This window comes from Hydra vulgaris, chromosome 12 (genome assembly GCF_038396675.1).
Source record: "Hydra vulgaris chromosome 12, alternate assembly HydraT2T_AEP".
Lineage (NCBI taxonomy): Eukaryota > Metazoa > Cnidaria > Hydrozoa > Anthoathecata > Hydridae > Hydra > Hydra vulgaris.
In genome coordinates, this window is record NC_088931.1 from 176,116 (window position 1) to 197,972 (window position 21,857).

General features: G+C 33.0%; 5 protein-coding genes and 1 long non-coding RNA gene across 8 annotated transcripts; 4 read left to right on the plus strand and 2 right to left on the minus strand.

Moving 5' to 3' along the window:
- Positions 1 to 7,885: 7,885 nt before the first annotated feature.
- LOC136089145 (uncharacterized) lies at positions 7,886 to 10,257 on the minus strand. The gene is made up of 2 exons (XM_065814865.1): positions 8,119 to 10,257; positions 7,886 to 7,984 (listed from the first exon to the last, which is right to left on the minus strand). Exons 1-2 carry the CDS (start codon positions 10,255 to 10,257, stop codon positions 7,886 to 7,888), a joined length of 2,238 nt encoding a protein of 745 aa, XP_065670937.1.
- A 1,437-nt stretch (positions 10,258 to 11,694) lies between these two features.
- On the plus strand, positions 11,695 to 12,168 carry LOC136089146 (uncharacterized). The gene has a single exon (XM_065814866.1). It carries the CDS (start codon positions 11,695 to 11,697, stop codon positions 12,166 to 12,168), a length of 474 nt encoding a protein of 157 aa, XP_065670938.1.
- Positions 12,169 to 13,871: 1,703 nt separating this feature from the next.
- On the plus strand, positions 13,872 to 14,525 carry LOC136089147 (ATP-dependent DNA helicase pif1-like). Its single transcript, XM_065814867.1, has 2 exons — positions 13,872 to 14,303; positions 14,496 to 14,525. Exons 1-2 carry the CDS (start codon positions 13,872 to 13,874, stop codon positions 14,523 to 14,525), a joined length of 462 nt encoding a protein of 153 aa, XP_065670939.1.
- Positions 14,526 to 14,593: 68 nt separating this feature from the next.
- LOC136087726 (uncharacterized) lies at positions 14,594 to 16,047 on the plus strand. Of its 3 annotated transcripts, none has more exons than XR_010642016.1 (4): positions 14,594 to 14,940; positions 15,029 to 15,091; positions 15,184 to 15,450; positions 15,575 to 16,047. It is a non-coding gene; the product is annotated as an uncharacterized LOC136087726 (long non-coding RNA). The 3 variants fall into 3 exon arrangements; XR_010642017.1 differs by having other exon boundaries at positions 14,596 to 15,091; positions 15,184 to 15,241; positions 15,326 to 15,450; XR_010642015.1 differs by having other exon boundaries at positions 14,596 to 15,091.
- Positions 16,048 to 16,302: 255 nt separating this feature from the next.
- On the minus strand, positions 16,303 to 16,776 carry LOC136089148 (uncharacterized). The gene has a single exon (XM_065814868.1). It carries the CDS (start codon positions 16,774 to 16,776, stop codon positions 16,303 to 16,305), a length of 474 nt encoding a protein of 157 aa, XP_065670940.1.
- Positions 16,777 to 18,213: 1,437 nt separating this feature from the next.
- On the plus strand, positions 18,214 to 19,347 carry LOC136089149 (uncharacterized). The gene has a single exon (XM_065814869.1). It carries the CDS (start codon positions 18,214 to 18,216, stop codon positions 19,345 to 19,347), a length of 1,134 nt encoding a protein of 377 aa, XP_065670941.1.
- The last annotated feature ends 2,510 nt before the right edge of the window (positions 19,348 to 21,857 follow it).

Genomic DNA, 21,857 nt, shown 5'->3' on the forward strand with positions numbered 1-21,857 from the left:
CGATCACGATTTTGGAAAACAACTCGACAAAATAAAAATTCACATTTCGCCGGATGAATGGCCAAGAATAACAAAATGTATATCATTTTTAATATACAGTGGGCGATTTATATATCAACAAGTTGTAAAAAATAACACTGACTTACTCAAGAGAATAACATCAAGTAACGAATATACCGAGTATAAAGTTGACCACGATAATACAACGCTTTATATTAAATCAGAATGGCCATATAGAATCGGTGTATTTGTAAAACTTGCTAGTGATATTTCGCTCGATTAATACAACTAAAAAATAAAATTATTCACTTTCATGAGCTAATACATACTCGATATCTTTGTATTTCTTTTTCAATCGATAATATATATATATTTTTTTGATGATAGTTCATCATTTTTAATTCATGACATTTAATAAAAAAATTAAGTGTTACATTTTTCTGTTATATTTGTCACGGTTCGCATCAAATAATTTATAGCAATATCATTGCTCTCTATATTATATTTATTATTTTCAATTGATGTCGTCATTTGTCGTAAAGAATTGAAAATCATATTGATATCTTTATATATATTAATAATATCTTTATTTATATTTATCAATCGATTATGTGTGTCATTATAGGACATATATATGGCAATTATTGTTAATATATATGCCGCAAATATAGCTATTAATATTATAATAGAACAACATTTATCCATTATTGTTATGATATATACCCCCATATATAAAATCAAATTTACTCCCAGCTTATAATTCAAAAAATAATATAATTAATTCTTTTTTGAATTTTTTTCAATATAATTCTTTAATATTTTATTTGCTTCTTCATTTTTACCAATTGCAGCGAGTCCATAAAAACATATATTCGATATGCTAATATTTCCACGCTTTATAATCTTTGAAGATTTCATTTTATATCTATTAATTATACATCTTTGTTTATATATCACTAGTAGGCAAAACAAAAATATACATAAATATATACCATAAATAATGAACGAGTAATATAGCTCAATTTCTGAACACTCATACATCTCAGATATACTTATAAAAAAATTAAAATTCAATTTTATATGACACTATAATAATTTTTAATTAATAATGTTTCTTTTTCTTTTTCTCTTCCGAGACGTATTATTTTAATTATCGATAAATTATTTAAGTAATTTAAATTAAAGTTATTTTCATTTTCTTGAGTAATTCATTATCAGAATTTCCAGATAGAATCATCTCTCCTAATGCGTCTCGAATACAATCGATCAAAGTTTTATTCTTAGTATATAATATCATATAATACGTAAGTAATATTATACATATTATCGACACTATCGCGAAAAATATCAACAATATCATTAAACATTTGATGGTATCATCATTATTATTTATAATATCAAATTGTTGATCACTATTTAATAACATCTTGAAATATAACTTATATTATTTTAAAATTCAATTTTGGTTTGATCGATGATATGGAAAAAAAATAATTAAATGAATAATATATATTATTTACATTTCATTTTTAATTATATAATATTTCATTGTTTTAGATTAAATTATTATCATTGATGTTTCTTTTTAATTCTATATATTTATTCATCACTTTTGATAGAGTAACTAACAATATTATAAAAATAAATCCCGTTAAAATTATTAATAAAATTAATATTATATATATTATATCAATCATTTTATATTAATGAAAATATAATAATTAAATTCAATTTTTAAAAATCATTTTTTATTCTAATAAATTAAGTTATTAATTATCACCATCAAAGCTAAAATCACTTCTCATAACTTCTACTACTTCTTCATAATTTATTTCGTCGTCGTTTATATTAGTGTACCTAATAACCCGTTTAGCAATGATTGATAAAAATACCGTAATTATTAATAATATAATAATTATTATTATTGTAGATAATAATATTATAACAATTAACAATATTATCAAATATGAATTTTGTAAACAACTACATTCATACATTTTTTAAGATACTATCGCATTTATATAATTCAAATCTAACCACAATATAAAAAAAATAATATTTTTAATGAATAGTATTTGTACTATTCATTGATGTTGTATTAACGCTTGTTGCGTTAATATTTGTTACATTATTTATGTAACAGCATTTTATATACTGATTTTGAAAATTTACAAACATATCATATAGTATTTGTATATTTTTTTCGTTATCTTTTGAAATTTCGTAAATTGCGTTGATGTTATTGTCCGATACGTTGATTTCTTTATTTAAGATGATTATTTCACGGATTAAATCATCATTGATTTTATAATTTAATGTAAGTATTGCTATCATGCAAATTAACATAATACTTGATGCAAATAAGCATTTTTTATTAATATCTCCCATCTTCACAGTTATATATATAATTTTTGCAATTCAAATTTGCTTTGAAATATCAAAAAATAATTATTATAATCTAACAGATTACGACCCCAAATCTGTTGAAGATTGAACTACTCGATGTATTTTACGCACACATTGTTGATCGTCTTGATCATCAGTTTCTTGATCATCAAAACACTGGCATTGACATTTTAATTTATTTAATGCGGACTCATCAATATTGATATGTATAATATTTTGCTTATCAAGTTCAGCGATCGCGCGCTTATAATATTTTATCTTGAGACCATAATATTGTTATAATATCCACACACATAGTGTGATACTTACAACTGGAATTAAATCAATATATTCGAATGCCATATTACCGAAATATATCTGTATTACATGGTATCTCCAATTATCAAAAAATAATTACTTATCAAAAAATTAATTATTTTTAATTAATGGAATTTTAGCATTACCTTCTTTTATCGTTATAGTTTCATAATTATGTTCGTTTATGTTATTTTTTTCTTTTTTATTTACGATATTTTTCTTCTTAGGATCTGAAATTCGTACGATGATGTTGTTTCAATCTTTTTATCTTTTTTTAGATTAACAGCAGTAATTAAATTTTCAAGAAAATCTTTGATATTATCTCTGTCATCTACTATCATTTTATTTATATCTAACATTAAATTATGTGTTTCTTTGGTTTTATTGTCTTTTTCTTTGATTTTCTTCTTAATAAGGGTAGTAGCATAATACAAATATTGCATGGTCATAAACCATAAAGATGATAATAATAATGTAACCATGATTATTATTAAACCAGTAATAGCTCTTTCCGTATTAGAATTCGCCATTTTTATTATCAGTAATACAAAAATAAAATATCGATTCAAATTTTATAAACTTCGACCGATGTTATGTTTTTTTGCTTTCTGTCCGGATCATGACAAAGAATGCCCCGCCTCCGATCAAGAAACTGACGATCAAGAGTAAAATTCCCGGTGTCTTGGTTTTTGCTGCAAATAATACAATAATTCCGATTATAATGAGTATAATCGAGATTATGATGAGTGGTAACATCATCAATGTTGGTACATGTGGCGCGAGTTCTTGCGCCACCATTGGTACTGCTGCCATCGCTGCCATCGTATATAACTTATATAATATAAGAATTTTTTTATTTACACCTAAACATCTAAAAATAGCACTCTAAACGATCAAAATAAGCTTATTTTCAAATAATTTGAACATATATATTATATATAATATGTAATATTAAATTCCATTATCCCCTCCACGAAGGAAAATGCCTGAAATATTTAAATATCTTATCAGCAAAGGTCAATCCTCAGTCTAAGATCGCTATCAATTACATGACCTTATAACTCGTCCCGTTATTCGCAATGAAATTAATAATACATATATTGTATTCGAATCGTGAGAAGAATTTCTCGAATGGTATGAAAATCTTCCGATCGAACAACGATGTTGTCACGAAGTTATTTTTGGCGGACTACCCCAGCGTTTAAAATTCGATGTTGATGCTCCGGTTCACAAACTTGACGAATTATCCGCGGATATCATTGAACAAGAAACTGATGATTCGAGCGACTTAAGTGACCTTGATGATTGTTTCCTCGACATTGATCAACCGAAATCGCTTGATACTAGATTATCAAAAATTCATGCTGTCGTAAGTCTTCTTGTTGAAGCGATAATGGACGATTTATTTGTGGCCTACTATGGGACCGAAAATTTACTTCCAACGAAGCGCGACATCGTCATCACTGATAGCAGTGGTCCAGACAAATATAGTTTTCATGTTCTTGTCCTACCATATTTCGTCGAAGACAACGAAGAAGCGAGAGAATTTACTGCGCGTGTTCTTGAACGACTCGCACCATCTGTGCGCGCATTCATCGATCCCAATGTGAACAAAAAAACACAAAATTTCCGCTTAACCGGTTCCGCTAAATTGGGAACTAATCGTTATAAACGCGTCACTTCCGACTTTGGAACCGCTGATGATATTTCGCTTCAAGATTTATTTATTACTGCCCCGAGCGGTGGTCGAATCCTCACACGAATATACACAGAAAAGAATACATCAACCGAACAATCACAACACCCAAATATTCATGATTCGGTTGTTCAAAATGCCATCGAGCTCGCAACCGAAAAAGGTATAACCATCGGTCATAGATTTAACGAAGTGCGTGGAACATTATTATGTTTTATGCGAGACGAACCGTCATACTGTCGCATATGCGAAGAAGTACATCATCATGATAATAGTTTAATGATAAGCATCGAACCCATTGAAAACAATAATTGGTCCGCAACAGCAACAACCTCATATCGCGTTCTCGAACATTGCCGTCAGGTGCGAGGTAAAAGATTATTAATCGGCGAAATATCTGGAACTGAATGCGTGATTAAACCGTATACATTAACGACAAAAATTCATTCGCTCGGTCTTCAAGAACAAATCGCATCTCGAATAAAATCTATTCATGATGGTAAAATTAATCCGCATAATGCGCTCTCAAGTGCATTCGAATTAATACCCGATAACAGAAAAACAATATATTCAGAACCAATGATGCGACCTTACGAACTAACATCTACACTTGCTGTTCTCGCCCAAATGAAACTCGGAAAAACAAAAGCACTGCATTCGTATCTCGAAGAATACTTCCCCATCAACGGTCTCGAAACAAAAGTTGTTCGATTCGTCACATTTCGTCAGACGTTCAGCAACAGCATATCAAAAAATTTTCCAGACTTCATACTCTACAGCGATGTTACCGGAGACCTCGATCATATCAAATATCCCCGTTTAATCGTACAAGTTGAATCCCTCCACAGACTCTCATTCTGCAAAGGCGCTCTTCCTGAACCAATCGATCTACTTGTGCTCGATGAAGCAGAATCAATTCTTGCGCAATTCAACAGCGGTCTACATAAGCACTTTAATGCAGCTTTTGCTGTATTTCAGTGGATGTTGCAAACTGCGCAACATGTGATCTGCATGGATGCGAATCTTAGTGATCGTACATATTGCACACTCGAACGAATGCGACCATCATATCCGGTACATTTTCACTGGAATCGCTTCGAGAGAGCAGCAGATGATATATATTATTTCACCGCCGATCAAGGTTCATGGTTTGACCAACTTTATAAGTCACTCCACAAAAATTTGCGAATCGTCATACCGACAAACAGTCTCACGGAAGCACGCGCTTATGAAGAATCGATACGTCGTGAATTCCCAAAAAAGAAAATAATGCTCTACAGCAGTGAAACCGCACCGAGTGAAAAGGCGCGACACTTCAGTGACGTTCACAATTACTGGGGAAATCTCGACGTCTTAATATTTACACCAACATGTTCGGCTGGCGTATCATTCGAACTTGAACATTTTGATATATTGTTCGGTTATTTCTGTGATATCTCGTGTGATGTAGAGACGTGTCGTCAGATGCTCGGTCGTGTTCGTAACATTCGCTCACACGAACATTATATCTGTCTGAGATCAACGGGTGCGGCATTACCGACAACTGTCGAAGAAATTAATCGTCTTATTCGCGACAAACGGTCGGGTCTCTATAAAAATATAGATGATGCTGCATTATATTTCGAGTACAGCAATAACGGCGATATTCGATTTTATGAATCAAATTATTATCATCTCTGGGTCGAAACATTGCGGATCAATAATCTTTCGCGCAATAATTTTACACGAAGATTTATCGACCAAGTCGCAGATACTGGTGCACAACTCAAAGTACTCGCGGCATCAAATGATCCTTCGATATGCGCATCATACATCGCTGATCATCGAAGTATCCGCGATTATTTAAAAATGGTTTATTGCAATAATGTTGCATCATCGGATGATATATTACCGGACGAAAACAATGAAATTCGCGAAGCAATAAAAAATCAACAAGATGTGCAACCTGAACTCTTGCTTGCGCATGAAAAATTTCAGATTCGCGAATTCTATTCGTGGCCGCACGAAATCGATTCTAACTTTGTCAAATTATATGGAACATATAGTGCGCGCAACGTATTCCGCAATCTTACGCGCATCACCGAAGGTAATACTATTCAAGAATCTTTGCACCTCATCCGGCAGCATGAACTTGATCATTATAATATAATCATGGATATGAGAACCGAAGAATCAAGTTTCATTGCTAAGAGTCGCGACTTATTACGCGAGAAATCAATATATGTTTCAGAGCAACATAACTTTACAATATGGTTATTGCATGTATGTGGTTTCTCATGTATTACAGATGAGAGCCGCATTCATGAACAATTACTCGAATCGCGGCTTCGCGGAGTCATCCATATAATGAAAAAAATAAAAGATCATATCACTTTCAACTTTGATAAGATTCGGCCCGACTTTGATCGATATGAACGCGAAACTGATCGAATTCGCTTTATCAATTCTATGCTCCGCGTAATTAACAGTATTACTCGCTCAATGTATGGAATCCAGATCAGTCGTGTTCCAAAAGATTCGGGCGGAGAGGCATACCAAATTACGCGCAACTCGATCGGTAAATTATTTAACTTTGTGAAAGAACACCCGCAAACAAAACCCGATCGTCCTTATATCATCTCAAGATTAAAAATACCACCGACAAATTACAACGTAAAGATAAATGATTTTCTCAATCATATACATTTTAGCGAAAATTATATCCGATTCCTCGAGAAAATATACGTTGAAAACTGATATCGATATATCATGATATCATTTTTTTCTCACCTCATTAGAGATAATAAAATATTTTTGATACCGATCATCATGACATCTGAAAGTTATTATGTTTTATCTGATAATCAAGGATTTGTTGGTGCATTTTATACGGCCGAAGAAGCTTCAGTCGTGATAAATAAATATTATCCAATTCCATTCATCGTTCAACGATTCGAAGTTGCACCCGGTCCGACAGAAACTGTATGGGTCGTTATATATCGCGACATAGATGCGGTCGCATTTGTTTCGAATGATCGCGCAACCGCAAAACGCGTAAAAAAAATATATGACAGTGTCGGACTAACATATCCCGACTCAATCAAATATTGGGAACACCCTGTCGGAAAGATTTCACAAACAGCGGAATCGCGACTCGACTCAATTAGTCGCGCAAATAGTATGTATGCGGGAAACTTATCGCTCGAAGAATTGCAAGCTCGAGAACTCGAAGATTATAAAAAAATTTCGAACCTCTCCATGAGTAAGGGTCCTATTGCGCGGGTCATCAAGGAAAATCAAAAAATAATGATCTTTGATTGTGTGGTCCCGACAAGTACATCCACTCATACTGCGCAACTCTGACAATTATTTCTATCGCATTTATTATCAATAATCGATGTCATTTGTGAACCGATCGCCGGCTTTGTATGCAAATAATACATACCAGTTTCAAGTCCCGTTTTCCATCCTTCTATCAAGAATCGAAGAATTTTCGGTAAATTCGGCTCATCCAGAAATAAACTCATCGACATTGATTGACACACGAATGGCGCCATTGCTTTCGCCATCAATATAATTTCGCACACATGAAGTTCGCGCGCCGTCCTGAACAAGAAACGAATTCTTTCAGGTATTACTGTTATATTTTTTATGCTCCCACCCGCGGATATAATTTGTCGACGCATATTTTGATCCCACAAGTTGAGCTCCACAAGTTTACGTATCAAATGACGATTAACGATCATGAATTCACCTGCAAGTGTTTTGCGAGTATATATATTACTCGTAAATGGCTCAAAACATTCATTCTGACCGATTATATTACTTGTCGTCGCGGTAGGCATATATGCGGTCAATAGTGCATTATATACACCTTGAATTATGACCTGTATTCGAAGATTTAACCAATCTTTTTTTGTGATAAATCCGCTAGTCAATATTTCGATGTCACTTTCCCAATCATTGTTGAGATGTCCAGTTTTTATCCATAAGTCCGGCTGAAACTCACCCCTCGAAAGTTGACTACCCGGAAAACTTTCATATGCACCATAAATTTTTGCAAGTTCGTTTGATGCGCGCATAGATCCATAATAAATGACAGCCGCAATAGCTCTCGCTAAGTTTTGCGCCTCAATCGAACCATATGGTATTTCAAGTCGAGCAAGAACATCTGCTAAACCCATGATACCGATACCGATCGGTCTATGTCTCCGATTACTTCGACGACATTCTTCCGTCGGATATTGTTTAATATTAATCATATTATTGAGCGCATATACTTCGAGTGCGGCTGCATCCGTGATCGCTGCGAAATAAAGATGTTCGTATCCCGTCATTTTATTTTTTACAATAAAATTTTCGAGACAAATCGCGGAAAGGTTACAAACGCCATATTCACCGCCTTTGATATTATTTTCATTAAAACGGGCGAACCGTTCCCGATCAATGTCGTTCCAACTTGGAATCGTAATTTCGGTACACAAGTTCGATGAACATACCGGTGCAACATTAGACATGTTTGATTTGAGATTGATCGCATCTTTGTACAACACATAGGGAACCCCAATTTGTGACCAACTAATGAAAGCTTCATCAATAATAGTTTTTGCTTTCACACATCGACGATAACGTTTTTCATTAACGTATTTTTTATAAAGGTTGCGATATTCGTCGCCATAAACGATATCAAGATCGGGCGCATCATCTGGACTAAATAAATACCAATCACCGGCATTCGGATCATGAATTTGTTCCACTAATGTTTCCATAAATAAATCGGACACCCATAATGCATACTTCAAGTCCGGAGCATTTACTGTCACTTCGCCTTTGATACGGGCGCACTTCAGAAAATCAATAATATCATCATGATCAACACTGAGATATACTGCAAACGCACCAGGACGTTTACCGCCTTGATTCGCAAAGTTTTGAGCTTGATTTAGGAGTGCGGCATAATTTGTGAACCCATTAGTAAATCCGCCACTTGAATTTATTCTTGAACCGGCTGCGCGAACATTGCTGTACCATATTGAGACTCCACCTCCTTGACTGCTAATCATTGCCGCATCCACGATGGATTTTAATAATTTTTCTAAGTTATCGCCGGTCGATATGAGGAAGCAACTTGCAAGTTGAGAAGTTATAGTACATGAGTTGAGCATTATTGGGGTCGCATTCGACACAAAATGTTGACTTAGTTTGTGATAGAAATTGATCGCATTTGTGATTCTCTGAATAAATAAATTATCATCGACTATGTGCCCACAATTGCCGGGTTGACAGCAAAATATTCCGATCGCGATCCGCATATATAAATGTTGTGGACGCTCCATCATCTGATCATCAAGAATAGTTAATTTTTCATGATTGCTTTCGGGGCGAATTAAATAACGCGCAATAGTTTGAAAACCGAAATAATTTAATTTATAATCGCGCGAATGATCAAGTACAACATCAATTGTATTTGCTGCACGTTTAATAATTCCGATATATTCGTCTGAAAATCTGACCGCTCTTTTGGTCGGCGCATTTGCAACGATAATATCGATTGTTTTTGATATTGATTCGGGCACGCGTTTATGAAGGTCGTTAATAAATATTCGCGCCGCGAGTGTTTCATATTCCACATGATAGCTCATTAAATTAATGCAAATCATTGCGAGTTCAGCATCTATTTTCCGCGTCGTCATCCCATTGTGGAAACGTCCATCAAAATCTTTTATAATTAATGCTTCATTAATATTTGTTAATGGAGGACCATATGCTGTGTTACTTGAGAGGTCGCGAATTCGCATGATAATTTCATCAAAATTGACTGGTATTTTTTCGCCATTGCGATTGATGACAAATATCGCGGGCAAATCAATATCACTCATTTTTTGTTGAAATATATCATTATTTGACCATATTCAAATGTCATCACGAATATATAAATATTTTTGCGCAAGTACACAAATATTTTTACGCGAGTACACAAATATTTTTGCGTGGTACACAAAATAATTTATCGCGAATACACATATATTTTTGCGCGAATTCACATATATTTTTCGCGAATACACATATATTTTTCGCGAATACACATATATTTTTCGTGAATACACATATATTTTTGTATGAGTACATAATTATTTTTGCGCAAGTACACAAAATAATTTATCATGAATACATAAATATTTTAGCGCAAGTATGTGAAATATTTTATCATGAGTATGTGAAATATTTTATCACGAGTATGTGAAATATTTTTGCGCGAGTATAAATATTTTTTCGTGAATACACATATATTTTTGTGTGAGTTCACATATAGTTTTGTGCGAGTTCACATATATTGTTGCTTGAGTATAAATATTTTTGCGCGAATACACATATTTTTGTGTGAGTACATAATTATTTTTGCGCAAGTACACAAATAATTTTGCGCAAGTTTGTGAAATATTTTTGCGCAAGTACACAAATATTTTTGCGCAAGTTTGTGAAATATTTTTGCGCAAAATAGTATGTGAAATATTTTTGCGCAAGTAGAATAATTTATCGCGAATACACAAATAATTTTGCGCAAGTATGCAAATATTTTTGCGTGGGTGCACAAAAATAATTTATCGCGAATACACATATAATTTATCGCAAATACACAAATATTTTTGCGCAAGTATGTGAAATATTTTTGCGCAAGTATGTGAAATATTTTTGCGCAAGTATGTGAAATATTTTTGCGCAAGTATGTGAAATATTTTTGCGCAAGTATGTGAAATATTTTATAACGAGTATGTGAAATATTTTATCACGAGTATGTGAAATATTTTATCACGAGTATGTGAAATATTTTATCACGAGTATGTGAAATATTTTTGCGCGAGTTCACAAATATTTTATCATGAGTATGTGAAATATTTTTGCGCGAGTACACAAATATTTTATCATGAGTATGTGAAATATTTTTGCGCGAGTATAAATATTTTTGCGCAAGTATGCAATTATTTTTGCGCAAGTATGCAATTATTTTTGCGCGAGTGCACATATATTTTTGCGCGAGTACACAAATATTTATCATGAGTATGTGAAATATTTTTGTGCAAGTATGCAAATATTTTTTGCGTAAGTATGTGAAAAATTATTGTGCGGATTTGTGAAATATTTTTGTGCGGATTTGTGAAATATTTTTGTGCGGGTTTGTGAAATAATAAATTGTTTTTGCACAAAATAATTACTTGGGGGGGCAAAATATTTATCATTGATGATGCGCAAGATGACAATGGTGGGTGTGCAAAAAAAAATATTGAATCAATAGTTAATATAAAACATACATAAACATGCAATTCAATAATTCTTTCATTTGGTCCGACGAGGATGAAGAAAATCGGGTCACCATTCTCCCCATTAAATATCCTGAAATTTGGTCCTTTCGTAAATTATTAGAAGCGCTGCATTGGACCGCTCAAGAAGTAGTTTTGTCGCGTGACAAAAAAGATTGGTTAATGCGTATGAATGATGAACAGCGACATTTTATTAAAATGCAATTTGCATTCTTTGCGATCGCAGACATTGATGTTCTAAAAAATCTCGACGACAATTTCAGTAGCGAGATCACATGCATGGAAGCTCGAATGGTTTATGCGGCGCAAAAAGATCAAGAATGTGTTCATGCTGAGAGTTATAGTCTTCAGATTGAAGCGGTGATGATGTTATATGAGGGTTTTCATAAAAGAAAAAAAAAAAAAAAGAAAGAAAAAGTAGTTCTAAGAGGACCCCCTCATAAAAATAATATTATAGGTCCCCCTCATTAACGTGATTGATAATAATGCGCGCGTCAATGTGCGTGATTAAAAAACTGGCAAGGTTATTCCGCCGCCAAAGCCTTAGGGTTCCGTCAGGTGCCTCCAGGTGTTGCGTAAGTTCAATGCGGCGCCGCCAAAGCCGTAGGGTTCCGTGCCTCCAGGTGTTGCGTAACCTCGATGAGGCGCGTAACGCGTAAAGCAAAAACTCTAGTATATACGTATATATATATATATATATATATATATATTAACTAATAATTATATCTGTCATATATTTACAATATAATAAAAATAAACCATTTCTGACTTTAATATAAAAGTCTAGATTATTGGATTGCTTGGTATATAGTCTATATTCATCACATTGTGATTTGGCTTTATCTATATCCGTCAATGGTATCTGGTTATCTCTTACATACGTATTTAATTTATCGTTTGCAATCTTTTCATATCCATTAACTAATGAGGTTTCCATATGTATACATTCATTATAAGCAATGCACAAAACATTTAATGAATTTAACACAATATTTACCAAACTTGAAGCATTGTGATCGAAATGTTTTTTGGTTTCCATTTGAATATGCTTAAAAGCGTTTTCATAAACCATCTTCTTCTCTTCTAAAGTAATACTGTTACATCGGCACTCATATAGTTTAATTAACGAATGATAAAAGTCCTCGTTCATCCATTTCAAATCTTTCCAAGAATTTTCATTGTATATGTAATGTGTCATATTTTCTAAAACGATAACTAATAATATAAGTATAATTATATAAGACAATACATAAGAATAAATTTAATGAGATAACCGCAAAAGTAACAACACAAAATTAAATTAAGGATTATTTCTTAAAAAATTTACAAGTTCGTTATAGTTAACGTCTTCACTAATCGGATCAGGTGTGGTGCTTCCTATTATGGGTCGAAACACCTGATGTTCTGGGGAGGTGCATAGCGCATTATCATGCCATAATAGGTCGCACGGTTCTATATAAATAAAAATATAAGGTAAGAATATAAAATAAAATATAAGGTAAGAATATAATATAAAATATAAGGTAAGAACATAACCAGTATGTCTTTTCCAGCGTATCTTATTTATACTTTTTATGCCAATGCATCGTTTATGCTATAATATAAATATATATATATATAATGATAAATGTATTAATAATGTATGTAATAATATAAATAATGTATATAATAATATAAATAACCTACTGGACATGTAGCTAACGGTGTTTGAGTCGCTGCGTGTCTTGTTGTTGTTATAGTCGTGTTATTCTAGAACATATATATTATAGGAAGTAGAATAGATATTATATTTTAAATAATAAGACCAGATATTATACCTGTTATGTTATTTTTATACCTGTTTTGAAAAGGGTCGCTTTAGGTCGGATCCTCTAGAAGACTATAATAAAAGAATATATATAAACTTAAGTTATAATAGAGAATTATAATATAAAACAACAGATAATAAATGTATACCGTTAGTGGTGTTTGAGTTGTCGCGTCTGTCTTCTTAATGCTTTCTTCGTTAAATATGGTTAATGTCATTGTAACTGTATTTGCCATGGTATATAATTACTTATGGTATATATAATTACTAATAAAGAATAAAAAAATATATAAACATTTTTTTTTAATAAGGAAAAATATATAAACTATTTTTTACTAATAAGGAACGGGAGGTTCACAATTTAAAAATGCTTTCTAAACTGCAAAAACGACAATACGTTTACGAGTCGAAAATAGTGTACAGAAACGGTTATGTTAATGCCGAATGGCCTTTTCAAACCCCGAATACAGTAACACTCAAAAAAGGAGCACCTGTTATATGTCTACGTAATCTTCCTGATCTTAACTTAGCCAATGGCACGCAAGCCATCATTGTGAAACTAAAGGAGGATTATATTGTTATACTCACTAGAGATAACTCCAAGTTAACAATACATTTACAAAAGGAATCTCTATTTAATAATAAACACAACATTGTCGCAGAATGCATTGGAATGCCGTTTACAGTAGCATATGCGATGACTATACATAAAGTACAAGGATTAACATTAGACAATGTAGTCATTCATATCAACAGGGAACAATTTACTCATCATCTTTTCTATGTCGCTATGTCAAGAGTAAAACAATTCGAAGACCTATATATAATATCGTCTTTACATTTTTTTACTTATTTTATAAAAACATTAAAGACGCATCCATCCGTTAAACAATATTACGAGACAATATCATTAAATACAAATTAATTAACGTAATGTATATTAATTTATATCTTATATTTTAACCTTATTTTTTTGTTTTTGCTTTGTTAGCAGTTTTATTCATTATCGCTTACATATTAATATATAGGTTTGTTTGTTTACGGTTTATTTACTTTAGTTAACAAGCGCTTTTGTGCTATCGTTTTCATATACTAATATTTACTTTTAGTTTGTTATTTTTTTTAAAAAATAATAAAATCATTTTATAATAAGGTTTTGTGTATAAGACATGTTTATATATTTTTTTATTCTTTATTAGTAATTATATATACCATAAGTAATTATATACCATGGCAAATACAGTTACAATGACATTAACCATATTTAACGAAGAAAGCATTAAGAAGACAGACGCGACAACTCAAACACCACTAACGGTATACATTTATTATCTGTTGTTTTATATTATAATTCTCTATTATAACTTAAGTTTATATATATTCTTTTATTATAGTCTTCTAGAGGATCCGACCTAAAGCGACCCTTTTCAAAACAGGTATAAAAATAACATAACAGGTATAATATCTGGTCTTATTATTTAAAATATAATATCTATTCTACTTCCTATAATATATATGTTCTAGAATAACACGACTATAACAACAACAAGACACGCAGCGACTCAAACACCGTTAGCTACATGTCCAGTAGGTTATTTATATTATTATATACATTATTTATATTATTACATACATTATTAATACATTTATCATTATATATATATATATTTATATTATAGCATAAACGATGCATTGGCATAAAAAGTATAAATAAGATACGCTGGAAAAGACATACTGGTTATGTTCTTACCTTATATTTTATATTATATTCTTACCTTATATTTTATTTTATATTCTTACCTTATATTTTTATTTATATAGAACCGTGCGACCTATTATGGCATGATAATGCGCTATGCACCTCCCCAGAACATCAGGTGTTTCGACCCATAATAGGAAGCACCACACCTGATCCGATTAGTGAAGACGTTAACTATAACGAACTTGTAAATTTTTTAAGAAATAATCCTTAATTTAATTTTGTGTTGTTACTTTTGCGGTTATCTCATTAAATTTATTCTTATGTATTGTCTTATATAATTATACTTATATTATTAGTTATCGTTTTAGAAAATATGACACATTACATATACAATGAAAATTCTTGGAAAGATTTGAAATGGATGAACGAGGACTTTTATCATTCGTTAATTAAACTATATGAGTGCCGATGTAACAGTATTACTTTAGAAGAGAAGAAGATGGTTTATGAAAACGCTTTTAAGCATATTCAAATGGAAACCAAAAAACATTTCGATCACAATGCTTCAAGTTTGGTAAATATTGTGTTAAATTCATTAAATGTTTTGTGCATTGCTTATAATGAATGTATACATATGGAAACCTCATTAGTTAATGGATATGAAAAGATTGCAAACGATAAATTAAATACGTATGTAAGAGATAACCAGATACCATTGACGGATATAGATAAAGCCAAATCACAATGTGATGAATATAGACTATATACCAAGCAATCCAATAATCTAGACTTTTATATTAAAGTCAGAAATGGTTTATTTTTATTATATTGTAAATATATGACAGATATAATTATTAGTTAATATATATATATATATATATATATACGTATATACTAGAGTTTTTGCTTTACGCGTTACGCGCCTCATCGAGGTTACGCAACACCTGGAGGCACGGAACCCTACGGCTTTGGCGGCGCCGCATTGAACTTACGCAACACCTGGAGGCACCTGACGGAACCCTAAGGCTTTGGCGGCGGAATAACCTTGCCAGTTTTTTAATCACGCACATTGACGCGCGCATTATTATCAATCACGTTAATGAGGGGGACCTATAATATTATTTTTATGAGGGGGTCCTCTTAGAACTACTTTTTCTTTCTTTTTTTTTTTTTTTCTTTTATGAAAACCCTCATATAACATCATCACCGCTTCAATCTGAAGACTATAACTCTCAGCATGAACACACTCTTGATCTTTTTGCGCTGCATAAACCATTCGAGCTTCCATGCATGTGATCTCGCTACTGAAATTATCGTCGAGATTTTTTAGAACATCAATGTCTGCGATCGCAAAGAATGCAAATTGCATTTTAATAAAATGTCGCTGTTCATCATTCATACGCATTAACCAATCTTTTTTGTCACGCGACAAAGCTACTTCTTGAGCGGTCCAATGCAGCGCTTCTAATAATTTACGAAAGGACCAAATTTCAGGATATTTAATGGGGAGAATGGTGACCCGATTTTCTTCATCCTCGTCGGACCAAATGAAAGAATTATTGAATTGCATGTTTATGTATGTTTTATATTAACTATTGATTCAATATTTTTTTTTGCACACCCACCATTGTCATCTTGCGCATCATCAATGATAAATATTTTGCCCCCCCAAGTAATTATTTTGTGCAAAAACAATTTATTATTTCACAAACCCGCACAAAAATATTTCACAAATCCGCACAAAAATATTTCACAAATCCGCACAATAATTTTTCACATACTTACGCAAAAAATATTTGCATACTTGCACAAAAATATTTCACATACTCATGATAAATATTTGTGTACTCGCGCAAAAATATATGTGCACTCGCGCAAAAATAATTGCATACTTGCGCAAAAATAATTGCATACTTGCGCAAAAATATTTATACTCGCGCAAAAATATTTCACATACTCATGATAAAATATTTGTGTACTCGCGCAAAAATATTTCACATACTCATGATAAAATATTTGTGAACTCGCGCAAAAATATTTCACATACTCGTGATAAAATATTTCACATACTCGTGATAAAATATTTCACATACTCGTGATAAAATATTTCACATACTCGTGATAAAATATTTCACATACTTGCGCAAAAATATTTCACATACTTGCGCAAAAATATTTCACATACTTGCGCAAAAATATTTCACATACTTGCGCAAAAATATTTCACATACTTGCGCAAAAATATTTGTGTATTTGCGATAAATTATATGTGTATTCGCGATAAATTATTTTTGTGCACCCACGCAAAAATATTTGCATACTTGCGCAAAATTATTTGTGTATTCGCGATAAATTATTCTACTTGCGCAAAAATATTTCACATACTATTTTGCGCAAAAATATTTCACAAACTTGCGCAAAAATATTTGTGTACTTGCGCAAAAATATTTCACAAACTTGCGCAAAATTATTTGTGTACTTGCGCAAAAATAATTATGTACTCACACAAAAATATGTGTATTCGCGCAAAAATATTTATACTCACGCAACAATATATGTGAACTCGCACAAAACTATATGTGAACTCACACAAAAATATATGTGTATTCACGAAAAAATATTTATACTCGCGCAAAAATATTTCACATACTCGTGATAAAATATTTCACATACTCATGATAAAATATTTCACATACTTGCGCTAAAATATTTATGTATTCATGATAAATTATTTTGTGTACTTGCGCAAAAATAATTATGTACTCATACAAAAATATATGTGTATTCACGAAAAATATATGTGTATTCGCGAAAAATATATGTGTATTCGCGAAAAATATATGTGAATTCGCGCAAAAATATATGTGTATTCGCGATAAATTATTTTGTGTACCACGCAAAAATATATGTGTACTTGCGCAAAAATATTTATGTACTTGCGCAAAAATATTTATATATTCGTGATGACATTTGAATATGGTCGAATAATGATATATTTCAATAAAAAATGAGTGATATTGATTTGCCCGCGATATTTGTCATCAATCGCAATGGCGAAAAAATACCAGTCAATTTTAATGAAATTATAATGCGAATTCGTGACCTCGCGAGTAACACAGCATATGGTCCTCCATTAACAAATATTAATGAAGCATTAATTATAAAAGATTTTGATGGACGTTTCCACAACGGGATGACGACGCGAAAAATAGACGCTGAACTCGCAATGATTTGCATTAATTTAATGAGCTATCATGTGGAATATGAAACACTTGCGGCGCGAATATTTATTAACGATCTTCATAAACGCGTGCCCGAATCAATATCAAAAACAATCGATATTATCATTGCAAATGCGCCGACCAATAGAGCGGTTAGATTTTCAGACGAATATATCGGAATTATTAAACGCGCAGCAAATACAATTGATGTTGTACTTGATCATTCGCGCGATTATAAATTAAATTATTTCGGTTTTCAAACGATCGCGCGTTATTTAATTCGCCCCGGAAGCAATCATGAAAAATTAACTATTCTCGATGATCAGATGATGGAGCGTCCACAACATTTATATATGCGGATCGCGATCGGAATATTTTGCTGTCAACCTGGCAATTGTGGGCACATAGTCGATGATAATTTATTTACTCAGAGAATCACAAATGCGATCAATTTCTATCACAAACTAAGTCAACATTTTGTGTCGAATGCGACCCCAATAATGCTCAACTCATGTACTATAACTTCTCAACTTGCAAGTTGCTTCCTCATATCGACCGGCGATAACTTAGAAAAATTATTAAAATCCATCGTGGATGCGGCAATGATTAGCAGTCAAGGAGGCGGAGTCTCAATATGGTACAGCAATGTTCGCGCAGCCGGTTCTAGAATAAATTCGAGTGGTGGATTTACTAATGGGTTCACAAATTATGCCGCACTCCTAAATCAAGCTCAAAACTTTGCGAATCAAGGCGGTAAACGTCCTGGCGCGTTTGCAGTATATCTCAGTGTTGATCATGATGATATTATTGATTTTCTGAAGTGCGCCCGTATCAAAGGCGAAGTGACAGTAAATGCTCCGGACTTGAAGTATGCATTATGGGTGTCCGATTTATTTATGGAAACATTTATGGAAACATGATCCGAATGCCGGCGATTGGTATTTATTTAGTCCAGATGATGCGCCCGATCTTGATATCGTTTATGGCGACGAATATCGCAACCTTTATAAAAAATACGTTAATGAAAAACGTTATCGTCGCTGCGTGAAAGCAAAAACTATTATTGATGAAGCTTTCATTAGTTGGTCACAAATTGGCGTTCCCTATGTGTTGTACAAAGATGCGATCAATCTCAAATCAAACATGTCTAATGTTGCACCGGTATGTTCATCGAACTTGTGTACCGAAATTACGATCCCGAGTTGGAACGACATTGATCGGGAACGGTTCGCCCGTTTTAATGAAAATAATATCAAAGGCGGTGAATATGGCGTTTGTAACCTTTCCGCGATTTGTCTCGAAAATTTTATTGTAAAAAATAAAATGACGGGATACGAACATCTTTATTTCGCAGCGATCACGGATGCAGCCGCACTCGAAGTATATGCGCTCAATAATATGATTAATATTAAACAATATCCGACGGAAGAATGTCGTCGAAGTAATCGGAGACATAGACCGATCGGTATCGGTATCATGGGTTTAGCAGATGTTCTTGCTCGACTTGAAATACCATATGGTTCGATTGAGGCGCAAAACTTAGCGAGAGCTATTGCGGCTGTCATTTATTATGGATCTATGCGCGCATCAAACGAACTTGCAAAAATTTATGGTGCATATGAAAGTTTTCCGGGTAGTCAACTTTCGAGGGGTGAGTTTCAGCCGGACTTATGGATAAAAACTGGACATCTCAACAATGATTGGGAAAGTGACATCGAAATATTGACTAGCGGATTTATCACAAAAAAAGATTGGTTAAATCTTCGAATACAGGTCATAATTCAAGGTGTATATAATGCACTATTGACCGCATATATGCCTACCGCGACGACAAGTAATATAATCGGTCAGAATGAATGTTTTGAGCCATTTACGAGTAATATATATACTCGCAAAACACTTGCAGGTGAATTCATGATCGTTAATCGTCATTTGATACGTAAACTTGTGGAGCTCAACTTGTGGGATCAAAATATGCGTCGACAAATTATATCCGCGGGTGGGAGCATAAAAAATATAACAGTAATACCTGAAAGAATTCGTTTCTTGTTCAGGACGGCGCGCGAACTTCATGTGTGCGAAATTATATTGATGGCGAAAGCAATGGCGCCATTCGTGTGTCAATCAATGTCGATGAGTTTATTTCTGGATGAGCCGAATTTACCGAAAATTCTTCGATTCTTGATAGAAGGATGGAAAACGGGACTTGAAACTGGTATGTATTATTTGCATACAAAGCCGGCGATCGGTTCACAAATGACATCGATTATTGATAATAAATGCGATAGAAATAATTGTCAGAGTTGCGCAGTATGAGTGGATGTACTTGTCGGGACCACACAATCAAAGATCATTATTTTTTGATTTTCCTTGATGACCCGCGCAATAGGACCCTTACTCATGGAGAGGTTCGAAATTTTTTTATAATCTTCGAGTTCTCGAGCTTGCAATTCTTCGAGCGATAAGTTTCCCGCATACATACTATTTGCGCGACTAATTGAGTCGAGTCGCGATTCCGCTGTTTGTGAAATCTTTCCGACAGGGTGTTCCCAATATTTGATTGAGTCGGGATATGTTAGTCCGACACTGTCATATATTTTTTTTACGCGTTTTGCGGTTGCGCGATCATTCGAAACAAATGCGACCGCATCTATGTCGCGATATATAACGACCCATACAGTTTCTGTCGGACCGGGTGCAACTTCGAATCGTTGAACGATGAATGGAATTGGATAATATTTATTTATCACGACTGAAGCTTCTTCGGCCGTATAAAATGCACCAACAAATCCTTGATTATCAGATAAAACATAATAACTTTCAGATGTCATGATGATCGGTATCAAAAATATTTTATTATCTCTAATGAGGTGAGAAAAAAATGATATCATGATATATCGATATCAGTTTTCAACGTATATTTTCTCGAGGAATCGGATATAATTTTCGCTAAAATGTATATGATTGAGAAAATCATTTATCTTTACGTTGTAATTTGTCGGTGGTATTTTTAATCTTGAGATGATATAAGGACGATCGGGTTTTGTTTGCGGGTGTTCTTTCACAAAGTTAAATAATTTACCGATCGAGTTGCGCGTAATTTGGTATGCCTCTCCGCCCGAATCTTTTGGAACACGACTGATCTGGATTCCATACATTGAGCGAGTAATACTGTTAATTACGCGGAGCATAGAATTGATAAAGCGAATTCGATCAGTTTCGCGTTCATATCGATCAAAGTCGGGCCGAATCTTATCAAAGTTGAAAGTGATATGATCTTTTATTTTTTTCATTATATGGATGACTCCGCGAAGCCGCGATTCGAGTAATTGTTCATGAATGCGGCTCTCATCTGTAATACATGAGAAACCACATACATGCAATAACCATATTGTAAAGTTATGTTGCTCTGAAACATATATTGATTTCT

Bases quoted from the DNA above. Each gene is read 5' to 3' on its own strand.
- LOC136089145 (XM_065814865.1), bottom strand. From the start codon at position 10,257: ATGAGTGATATTGATTTGCCCGCGATATTTGTCATCAATCGCAATGGC. The intron at 7,985-8,118 runs GTTAATCGTCAT...TTTCTTGTTCAG, and splicing joins TTGCAGGTGAATTCATGATC to GACGGCGCGCGAACTTCATG.
- LOC136089149 (XM_065814869.1), top strand. From the start codon at position 18,214: ATGAGTGATATTGATTTGCCCGCGATATTTGTCATCAATCGCAATGGC.
- LOC136089146 (XM_065814866.1), top strand. From the start codon at position 11,695: ATGCAATTCAATAATTCTTTCATTTGGTCCGACGAGGATGAAGAAAAT.
- LOC136089148 (XM_065814868.1), bottom strand. From the start codon at position 16,776: ATGCAATTCAATAATTCTTTCATTTGGTCCGACGAGGATGAAGAAAAT.
- LOC136089147 (XM_065814867.1), top strand. From the start codon at position 13,872: ATGCTTTCTAAACTGCAAAAACGACAATACGTTTACGAGTCGAAAATA. The intron at 14,304-14,495 runs GTAAAACAATTC...TTGCTTTGTTAG, and splicing joins TCTATGTCGCTATGTCAAGA to CAGTTTTATTCATTATCGCT.